Genomic DNA, 11911 nt, shown 5'->3' with positions numbered 1-11911 from the left:
TTGGGTCAATAATTGATATCACGATGATTAAAAACGATTATCCATTTACTTTGAAAACATCAATTTATTGGAGAAAAAAAATGGAACAGTTTGTTTTTAACAGTTGATTACCTAGACTCTTTAAGTATACTTCAACTGAAAAACCAAAATATATATTTAAAAAAAAAAAAGCAATAATAAAAAAATAATCATTTTATTTCGATTACGTTGTTTTCGTAATCGTTGCAAGCCATAATCGTAATTGCGATTAAAATACGATTAATTGAGCAGCCCAAGTCAAATGTTTCCTCACTGTTTAATATTCCCTTTTGAGGGAAGAGGCATTGTGAGTGCTGTGAGCATAACATATTTTAGAGCCCGCACACCTACTGCAACACAGTCTGTTCAAGCCCACACAGTCCTAAGAGGAATAATCAGGAACAAGTACCATGTGTGTAGGTCCACATTAATGAACATATTTTCAATTTATTAGAACTCTGATTTAGGGAGCTTATCAAGGCCTAAAGTGACTGATACTCTTTAAAGAGCAGGTACCAACACAGGCAGACAAGCAGAGCACTTTTAATAGAGCTCAGGTACACTGTATCATACCGATACAAAAGAAACACAATGAGACACAAAACAAACGGCAAGTGACTTAAAATATATACATTTATACACATGCAAGGGTAAAGGGCTGTAAGTGAACTGTGGGTGCATTGAACGACAGTCATTAACAAAACATACATTGAGGAACTCATACAGTATGATCTAAACAAATGTGGTTACAGAACATAAGATGTGACACATTTAAATTGCTAAAACCTTATATAGCTGCAAAGTAATGTATATTGCATGTATATGTGAGTAGTTAAGCGGGTCTTCTACTTTTAGGCAGAGTCAATGGTGAGTTACTGTTCAGTAGGGAGAGGGAGAGCTGTTTACAAAACAGGCAAGTTAATAGAGGAGATATTTCACTGCACATAGACCCTTGTAAGTGTGTAGACCTGTTTGCCTTAGATACTGTATCCATATAGCTTTTAGGGATTATCAGGTATATTACTGTATCTGCATAGCATTGACCGTACATTCAAACTCATTCACACTATTCATTCAGGTACTTAAGTGTACATTAAGCATTCTCATCTACACAGAGCGAAAACAGATACACAGAGGAAGCCATTCTAGCAGTCACAGAGTCTTTTGTTGAAATTCCCTTTTGCTCCATCCCCATGAGGAATCATTTAAAAAACAAAATAAGATTTGCTTTTATTCTGTTGGAATTCCAAGGAATGGTCTGCTTAAGAGTGAGTGACGAGACAATAGAGCTTATTTGGCAAAGTGTAAGATAAATCCATGAAGAGGGACACAATGGATATACAGTATATACCGTAGTATAGTGTTAGCCATTGTGCACTATTGCTTCTGTTTAGTGATTATACTGGGCAACAGATACACCCACATTTCTCTTTTTGTGTGAGTTAAAATGTATTTAAATCTGCATGGGACAAATCGACCTTTGAGAGAGAAAGATAAAACCTGACTTCGCAGCATCAGTGAGATATACTGGAATAAAAATGATATATGATTTTCCGATGCTTCCCCAAATAAGGCCCTGATCCTACCATAACAATTTTGATAACTTGATAGGTCATTCATGCATTAATGTGCAATTCAACAAGCAAACACACAAAACTGGATGCACAATAAACATTAGTAAAATCAACAATGTACAAGCTTTGTTCAAACATCCAAAATGTGTCCATTTCTGTAGTTGGCTTGAGTTCAAAAATGATGTGCATTCCTGCTTTATTTCTTACAGAAACGATATCTCTAGGTTTTTGTTGCATTATTTTATACGTAGTATGAAGCAGACAAGCACAGTCCATTCATAGCTAAGGGAAAAAACCCAATTAGCTCGATCAGTTAAGAGCTTTTTGTTGAATCAGTACCTCAGACACTTTTCAAATCTTTCCACCTATATACAGTTACATACTATACACACCTAGTTTGTCTGCACAATGTGTTCAGCCGTGCAAGTGTGCCCGTGCTCTACCTGTGAACTCATTACATTCTAATCCCCGCCAAGGTACACAGTCATTAGAGTATAACAAATCTGCTGTTCTGGGCCAGGCACCTGGGATTGATCTATCAATCTATCATGCATTCCTTAATCCTCCAAAAGAAAATGAGTGGAGTTTTCAAATGAATTCTTCTGCCTGGCTGGCAGATGGTGCAGTGGCCGTGATGGTGTTTTTAGCTCCGAAGGATAAGCAAAAACCAACAGCAGGAAAATAAGCCGGCTATATTTGTACATGTGAAACGTGAATGTGAGTCTATATGTGTAAGCGTTTTTTAAGTCAAACCAGAATGATGCTGACCCATTCTGACAACAAAAGGTGTGATATGTGAGTGATGGGGCTGTATTGATGTCTGTAAACATAAACGTCCAGCCCCCCAAAACAGCCTAGAAGCAACCCGACTAATTTTAGAAGATCAGCGTGCATGAGATGAGCTTCACCAACATCAGTGTTGCTGAAGGACAACAAGTTCCTGCACGTGTCCTCTTCTCTTCCACAACTTGTCTTCTTTGCCGATTTTCCGTTATAACCACCCATCAATGGCAGGAGAAAGGATACTATGCTTGGTATGTATATGATATGAGTGTCTCTGTGCATGTATGTTGATCCTAGAGGAGGCAGGGGTCGGTGGGGGATTCACAGAAGATGCTGGAATCAGAACAGGGTCCATTGCAGGCAAAGTGCAGCAAAGAGCAGTGCGAGGCTCCACAGCCGTGCCCAGCTGGCCGTCGCTGAGCCCCCTATCACCTTCACCGAGGGGGGCTTGGAAGGGTTCTCGCGTGGGCTTTCACCTCCAGGCTGTCTCCCCAAGGGCTTCCCTCCACTTGAGGCTGTATGTGCTGTAACAGACAGAAACATAGAGAAAAGGTGAGAGAGAAACAAACAGAGATAAATGGTTTAGCTCATCACTGTAATCATGCTAATCTGTTATAATGTTCAGAGTCCTTTAGGCTTGTATAATTGTATATGAAGGGCTTTTCATCATCCATTCTAATCCCTTTGTCTCTTTCCAAGGGACTTCAATAAACAATCCCATCAAAATGATGAATGATTATGTCTGTTACAGTTAAAGTGAGTACATATGTACATCAGAAGAAGCACAGCTGTGGGGGTTTCAGTTGAAAGCGCCAATAAATTATTTGAAGAGTGCTTTAAATATTTCAAAAGATCTTTTACAGCCACTGTGTTACTATTCAGCTACCAACACATTTGTAAATCCTTCTGTCACAGTGACAAAACGGTGCCACTGTTTTTTCTGCCCCATGTGACAGAAAATTAAGAACTGTCATCTCCACACACATATCATGATGGAGGGTTGACCATGTGTCTAATATCCAGCAGCAGATGATGAACAACCTTAACTGCGTCATTACGGCCAATCAGAGATAAATTAAGGTGGTGAGGGTAAAGCAGATATTAAGAAACGATAACAATTCCAGTCCCCAAGACACACATACAATTACACAAACCACTTTTTCTGTCTACATTGGTGAAATACCAGCTTTTCTTCAAGAGGGCTCTTCTCGTGAATCAATCCAACGGCTTCTTTTCCATTGACAAACTTCATCATCGCCCTGCCTCTAAACCACCTACTTTCTTCCGTTTGTGACAGATTGTTGATGTCTCTAAAATCAAAAGGAAATGGTTCGCTCTGCTTATTAATCATCCTTTTTCCCGCTCCACTTTATGCATTCCAAACCCAGCTCAGATATGTTCATCATTAGACAGATTACTACGTTCAGCGCAGCAAAGTGCACCCCACACCAACTAAGTTAACCTGCATCAATAAGACCTTACAAGTGCCGTCAATTTTCTGTGTGCACATGTGCTGTGCTAGGGGCTCTGCAAGCTTTGTGTGAGCTCTCAAAGAAGGATGGGGTGAAATCAGGGAAGGCTCATAGATTCTGAAAGAAACAAATAGAGCCATGGCCGAAGAAAAGAAGAATACCTCAGCCATACCAACGTCTAGTCTCAAAATGTGTCTTTATGCTGTCACTGTCAGAAAAATAGGCCAAGTTTGCAATGATTCCCAGCAGTGTGTAAAACCGATACTGTTTCAGCTTCCTGTGTGGGTACTACTAAATTGACAGTCAGGTGTGTGATAAGTTATCAGATATTGCATCCATATAAAATGGCAAAAATGTGACACCCACACAATACCTTTGAATACCTAACTAAATCTTTACAGACATAGAAAATACAAAGCGTATTTCTCTTTTAAGGCTGACATCGAATAAGATGTTTTCCTTTCACACTTGGCCTCTAAGAATGCATTCTTTTGTAGCACATCAACCCATCCCTACTGTGCCCTATGGGTCTGTAAGCATGCATGTGTATGTATTTGTGAGTAGGGATAGGCAGGGCTCTGGAGAGCGAGGGGAGTGTTTTCCGTGCCAATGGTTTTGTTGTTCCAGTAGACAATAGACAAAGACATCATTTATTCTAAATCAGATTGCTGTCTTAATGGAAATGGGCTGCATCTCATCGGGGAGATTTGAGTAAACAGCATTTAGAAGGGCCAACGAGGCACTAACACTACTCCACCGCAGGCTAACCAACTGGCTAATTAATGGAGCAGGTCCATGCCAAAACAAAGAATAACGGCATAGAAAAAAGCACTGGCACTTTGGAATGCATGGTGTTGGAAAGCCTTGTGATATTTGAACTATGCAATAAAACTAATCATCTAACATGGTCTGTTTTAAGGTAAAGCCAAACCAGGTGATTGCCTAGAAGGCCACCAGCTGCGAGGGGCATAAAAGAGAACAAATGAGATATTGTAATTTACCTCATGTCTTGTTTGTATTAAAATGCCTTTGTGTTCAGAAATCAAACAAAGCTCACACAAGACTCAACAAACCCTCACAACGACATTCAGGACATGGATGAGGAATACTTCTTGGACCCAAAGAGGTGTCCAAAATGTGACGGATGGATCAATGCTTCAGTAACACCGGTGAATCAGTTTGACATATTGTTTACACTCAGAATGAGAATATCTCTTATAAATAGAATTAGACACTATTTAAAGAGGACATTGTTGCAAAACCGTGAGTGGTTTGATTCTAAAAAACAGATCAACATCTGTTGGGAAATAGACAGTTTAAGTGCTTCAAGACACAGCTCTGCCATTTACAGGCGCAGTAGAATATAAGACATATTAATATTTTATATACTGACATTTTATGTTATGCAGTAACGCAATGTGTCATATGCATCTAATACACTGCTTTTAGAAAATTGTTCAACATTGCTTTCGTCACATTTACAATGAAAAGGACCTCAAAATGTGAGGAAACCTTTACACTTTATCATGGAAAGTAATAAAAAAGCCCCGCCCACATAGAGCTAACACACACCTGAGAAAAGCAAAGATTTCCAGTCTGTTTCAATTTAAGTTTGAAGCGATTTAAGTTTCTTCCCCAGCTATTAGGTCCTAATAATGTGTATAGTGTATAAATATTCATGACTTCACATATGCCTGGCTTTTTTATGTGAGAAAAATTGTCTAGCAAAAACAACTATACTGCAATAGTGTGGAAATGTCATGATAATATTTACAAATAGTTATACAACGGAAGAGCAGAAGCAGTACAAACTTGGTAAAAGCAGTATTGTATGTTAGTTATGTTCCTAAAAGCAAGCAAAAACTAAAAGTACAACGAAATGAAAAACCATGAGGGCAGGAGGATAAAGGAATGTGATCTTGTTGTCATAATGACACAATGTTAGCAGATAAGCTGGGCTTCATAAGCTGGCTCATGTGTAAATCCCCCAAATATGGTGGAGGAAAGAAATGGGAGAACAAGAAAGAGCGACAAACAGAGGGTGGGAAGGAGGGAGAGATGACGGAGAGGGTTGGAAGAGGGAAACAGTCAGTTTGGCTTTTCAGTATGAGTATGATGATCCATCGTCACTCGTATCAAGACAGATGGTATAAATCATCCCGAGCGACATCAAGGCTATGCGATGGCACGTAGAGATACTTCTTCCAATATAACAACAGTCAATGACATATTCTCCCCAGCAGTACAAGACAAATGTGAATTGATTGGTAAAAAGCTTTATAATAGACAACAAACAGTGGCAGAAGAAATCATGGTGATGGAAACCAACAGAATTGGACTGCTAAAGGGAAGAAGGGTGTATATATGTGTCAATAATGTATGTGGATTCTATAATAGAATAAATGGTGGGTTGTGCTAGCTTTCATTTCTCATTAGGGATATGTTCATGGCGAGGAAGAGAATGGGGGATCATGTCACACATCTGAACATCCAACACTGATATATAATGACTGTGGTACTTTCATACACATACAGAACACAGCTGAATCCCGACCTATAGCTTGTTAAAGAGGGGTGTTCTGTCTTCTGCCACCTTGCTGACCTTTTCATTGGCTAAGTGTGTGAGAAATGATTCATAGAGTCCTCTGTCACTAATGCTCCTCCAGATGGGTAGATTGTGTGTTTGGAAGAGCCTCCATTTCCCTCTGGCCAAGGAGCAACAACAGCTGCTTCTAACAAGCCTGGCCACGGCACTGAAGAAGAGATGGACCTCAGGCTTTAGCCAAGAGGAAGGAGGGATGGAAAGGGAGGGGAGGGAGAGAGGAAGGGAGGAATAAGGGTTGGAAGGTGAGTGGGAGGAATAACAAACCCCTTGGCCATAATTCTTTGGAAAAATTGAGGGACAGACATTTGCATGATGGTTCTTTGGGCAAACATGTCAGTTTATTGCTGCTACTCCTCCCTCTCTCTTCGTCTCCGTCCTTCTCTCGTTCCTGCTCTTAACTATTTTGTGTTTCGATGGGTTTGCAAGCACAAAGCCACTGCTGCCACACAGATGAACTCCTGAAACCTATGCAAACTGTTCTCAAACAATCATTCCTCTGTCTTCAACTGATAAGATTTCATCTCCCTTATCCTCAGCACGTCATACCTACGGGAATACAGACACGGACCAGACAGATGCACACAACGCATATAACCATACGAATACACTCCATTTGGGATGGCAGCAGGTAACGGGGCAATGAGTTTATTGAGGGACACATCCAATGAGTTGCTTTAGGTCCATGTGTGTTGTGCATGGCTGTGTTTGTGTTTCCTGGGACCGAACACAAGCTGCCGAGCTGTAATCCAGCGAGGAATGGCGCTACTGTATACTGGGGCTTAGCAAGTTGTCACACTATATTCTATCAAGATAACAAGGACGTTCTTTCAAGGCTCAACACTGACTTATAACCATGACTAGGGTTGCAAAGGGGCGGAAAGTTTCTGGAAAGTTTCCATGGGAAGTTAAGCTGGGACATTTTGGAAATATTCAATGCAAAATTAAACAAAAACACTAGGGCCGGGACTCGATTAAAAAAATTAATCTAATTAATTACAGGCTTTGTAATTAATTAATCGCAATTAATCGCATTTTTAATCACATATAAATATTTGACCTGAGAACAGTGAGAAGCAATTTTTTTCACATGGATTTTAGTATACCATTGAATAATGACTGAATACATAAGCTTAAGCAACAAAACATTGTTTATTTTTTTCAATGTGGTACTTAAAGACCAACAGAAAAGTGCAATTTTTGCCATAAAGTGTAGCAATAGCATATTTAGGAATATAGTACATTTCAGAGATTCAGGTAGCCTACAGGTAGGTAGCCCTTCTGTAAACTATAACACTTTGTTTTTTAAGTAAAACACAATACTTTCAAGTACATTCAGAACATTGGAAACCCTGACTATTAGAAAACATCTCTCTGTTGCTTCAGAGGCCATAAAGACTTTGTTGATTTACCAACAGTTGATTTAAAAAATCTAATCAATTTCAGTCCAACTCTCTCAATAACCTTGGCCAAAACAATAAACAGTTCAACATAAAGTGCCAGTTGCACCAACAACGTAATANGTAGATAGGACTCCTCACACCACCTGACAAAGTCGTCAATGACAGGGCCGTGGCTGGTCTCATTGTCCTGGAGCCTTTGTTTTTAATTATTTTATTGAACAATTATTTGTTTCATTGAGGAACGAAAACAGGAATGTTGAGTTAAATGTTACTCATCCCCCCCAACCCCACTCACCCTTCTCCCTCCAAAAAGTCCCATTAAACATGCAAATCTTCCTTCAAGCAATCCTCTGCATTGCTGCTAAACCCTTTCAGTCAACGGGCTCTTCCTGGGCCTCATCAACATCCAAATCTGAGTCTTCCTCTTCAGTGTTACTGTCCAGCCTTGTTGAGGATGGCTCTGTGTCAGGCTCAAAGAGCCTTAGGTTTACCCGAATGCCAACCAGTTTTTCCACTCTCACATTTGTGAGCCTGTTGCGAACCTTTGTGTGGTCTCAATAGCCATGCAGTAAGCAGTGTGCTATGGCATGGATATTCAAGTGTACTTGAATGGCATCTGTTTGTTTTAGCAAGATTATGCTAAAATATACTTTCCCCAACTATATTTAAGTTCCCTATTAAGAGCCAACCTTCAATTTGGAAAATTCCCAGTTTATTCCCATAAATTCCCGTGGAAAGTTTCCACCTTTGAAAATTCCCGGAATTTTGCAACCCTAACCATGACAGACCTAAATATGCGTTCTCTTCAATTCAACTGTGTTTGTTTTCTTTCTATCTATCTCTGAATCTGCCCTTGCTTGTGTAGTTACATCTCAGTCTAATTACACTCTAACCTACTGTTGACTCTAGAGTAACTGAACCGCCTACATAGAAATAGAAATAGAAATAGAAGAGTTGTTTATCATTTGCTTTTAGCCCCTGTGTCAGTTTTCACCACCCAGTCTGCTTTGAACCGTTATGGAGACGGTCAGAAGGCGGATGTTTGATTTATGGCACATTGAGGGAGCGTGGTGGAGGTCAGTAACTTGTTCCTCCTCACTCCCACCTTCCTCTCTTCCTTCCTTGACCTTCAGGGTCTTCAGCGCTTGATGCGAGACACAGGGGGGGGTGTAAAGCTGCTCATGGGCTTGCGTTTTGACAAGGCCACTGGACCTGCCTCACAGCAATGTTTCATTAAGTGGGAAAACCTTTGACACATATTTTTTTTTAACACTCACACAGGCAGACAGAAATGTAAGCATGCGCGTAGGCTCAAATATTTACGCATCATCATGGTCTATGCCCATATAATGACAGACATTGTGTCTACATTTAGAAGTGAGACAATATGCGATTGGCATGTCACCCATCTTTATAATCTGTGTGTGTCCAGCATACATTTAAGACTTGAGAATGAGCATATTTTCCTCTCCTGTGACAGCTAGGCCAAGCAGCTGAATAACGACACTGTTAAGTTGCCAAATCAATCCATTTGCTGAAAAAAAAAGGAAGTCTTTATGCAATTGTCTATATGTCGTTGAAGCGTGGGCGCCAGCTCATCGTTTCTTAAATGCAGTAAAATCAGTAAAATGATTTGTACCATTAGTCTCTGTCATTTGCAAGGACAGGGTATTCTCCTCTGATCCAACCTGATGTGTAACCGTTGCTAGATATTTGCTACCTGCCATCTATCCCTTGATAGTTAAAGGCTCTGTGTTACCTAAGTGATGAGAAAAAATTTAATCAGATACAGTACAGTGTTCCACAACCCCATTTTATCATAGGCACACATTTCAATTAACTGCCAGCGCCACCATTTGATAGAGCACATTTTGTGTCTTGATATCTTGTTGGGAAAAAAATTAAAAAGTGTAACTCCATCTGATTCAGCAAGCTCTACCGTTTGGTTGACGTGTTATGCACAAAACAACCTCTAGATGTCACTGTGGTTTGAACAGAATGCCGTTCAGCTAGCTTCCACTGAGGAAGTTGGCAATCACTGCTGAAGAAATAACTATTTTTGGTCAACTTTTGTAAGGTAACCATATCATTTTTGACATATTTTAGTGTCAGGGCACTTACTGAACATAATTAGATAACTTGATGCACAAAAAAAGTTTTAACAAGGGTGTAATTATTTTTTGGAAAATATGCTCAACCAATCGGTTGATTTGGCCTTTTATGGTAAACTAGCAATATTACTTTTTCAGAGTTTCAGAGATGTTTTTCAATAAAATATGGTAAATACATAGTTAGATTCATGGTAATATTACTAAATCTAGTACTTCCTTATGAGTCTCAGAGTGAAAGAGTGATACTAATTTATATAGCACCTTTCATGCATGGCATTCAGCCCAAAGTTGCACACAGAGACTAACACAGGAAGTAGACATTTGCTGTTAGGCCAGTGGTTTCTTGTTAGGCCAATTCAGCATATACAGTAAGATGAGCAAAAAGTATTTTTTTCATTATGAAAAACACTTTTCAATTATAATTTATTATCTTTTATGAAAATATCTTGTTGTATATATTGCTTATTTTCCATAAAAGAAACAAATGTATTTGAGTTTGTGTTTTATTTCAGTTTGATGCATACAAATACTGTACTGTATATGATGATTGTTGAAAATGCACTTTTACCATAAAATGCCAGCTCGACTAGTTGGTAGAGGCTCATAAAAACAAAACTGTGTGGTCAGTATAAAAAAATAAAAAATGGTGTGTGGTTATTTGTGGCCCATTTGATAAAAAAATGCAAACAAATAATTTTTCCATAGCTTTTTTCTTGGTCTGGCAGTTAAAGGGTTAATGATTGTAGATATTACCCAAGTTATTTCATACACTTGGGACAAAGTGTGTAGATAAGCTCTGTGCTGGCCCTCATTTGGGGTTCAACAAAATGACGTTAAACAACACAGACATATAGAGGACTTAAAAACATACATCTATTCAGTTCTCAAGACTATTTTTTAGATCATTTTCACATAACAATACACTTGAATGCATGAAGATTTCCACACACTAAGAGGTATTCTCTTTTCTCTCCTGGGTAAAGCAAGCATTACTATTACACAAAGCTATTAGTCTGCCTACGATTAGACCTTTAGACACCGATAAAAGAGTGATGCTGCTCCTGGTGGCCATGGATCACGGCTGTCTTGACGTTGTTAGGTTCAGCTGGAGAATGCTAACACTCTGCGGATCACTATGTTTTTAAAGGTTTTTTTTACTGTCTCACACACACACATACACACTCACCTTCCCTAGCACTTGTATATTTCCTTATCTCTTTTCACACACACTTTCTTACAAAGAGGGATAAGGTTAGAGGGTGGAGAGAAGGGGAGGATGTATTCACACAGTTCATTACTAGCCATCCATCTTTGCGCTGTTTTTGTCTCACCCACTATGTGGTGCCATGTCAGGCATGGGGCTCCTTGCCCCGTCAAACTAATCTACCAACTCCGTATTCTAAGTAACACACACACAAACACTCACTTCTCTGGGAACCGTCTCTCTGGTTCACAGGCAACCTACAGTGTATAGGGCTTGAAGGCCACTCAAGGGGCTAAAGGGGCAAACATACAGGGGCACCAGTGGGGAACACGTCTTACTCCAGCTAACCTAGCAACGGGCACGGCAGCATGGCAACTCCAGAGCAGGGATCAGTGCAATGGAATCTGCCCAGCGCAATTCTTGGCTACACTAGACTATTAAGCTCCTTGGCAAGATTAAGATTTACTCCCCTATACACAAACACATACACACAGAAACAAATAGGCAAAAGAGGCCCTGGGAGGACAGTGACCTCCACCAGTCAACGTGACACATTCTCAAGATGGAGGGGCATCCTGAGGAGAAAGTTCCCTTTATGCAAGAGAGAAGCTGAAGGCCCAGTACAACCCCACACACATATACAAGTCACACCATAGTCTCCCCTAGAACACTGATTTTGGATGATATCACTCACACTCACTCTCACACACACACACACACACACACACACACACAAACACACAC

The 11911-nt window shown here is 39.9% G+C and overlaps 1 protein-coding gene across 1 annotated transcript in view; it reads right to left on the bottom strand.

Moving 5' to 3' along the window:
- Nucleotides 1–520: 520 nt before the first annotated feature.
- gpc5c (glypican 5c) overlaps nt 521–11911 on the bottom strand; it is a 93509-nt gene continuing 82118 nt past the window's right edge. The window contains exon 9 of the mRNA XM_010778183.1: nt 521–2899. Within this exon, the coding sequence (XP_010776485.1) occupies nt 2715–2899 (185 nt within the window). The 3' untranslated portion in view covers nt 521–2714. The remainder of the gene's footprint in view (nt 2900–11911) is intronic.

Source organism: Notothenia coriiceps, unplaced genomic scaffold (genome assembly GCF_000735185.1).
Source record: "Notothenia coriiceps isolate Sejong01 unplaced genomic scaffold, NC01 NC01_scaffold00018999, whole genome shotgun sequence".
Taxonomy (NCBI): Eukaryota; Metazoa; Chordata; class Actinopteri; order Perciformes; family Nototheniidae; genus Notothenia; species Notothenia coriiceps.
The sequence above is the reverse complement of the archived record's forward strand: the minus strand, read 5'-3'. Positions and strand labels throughout refer to the sequence as shown.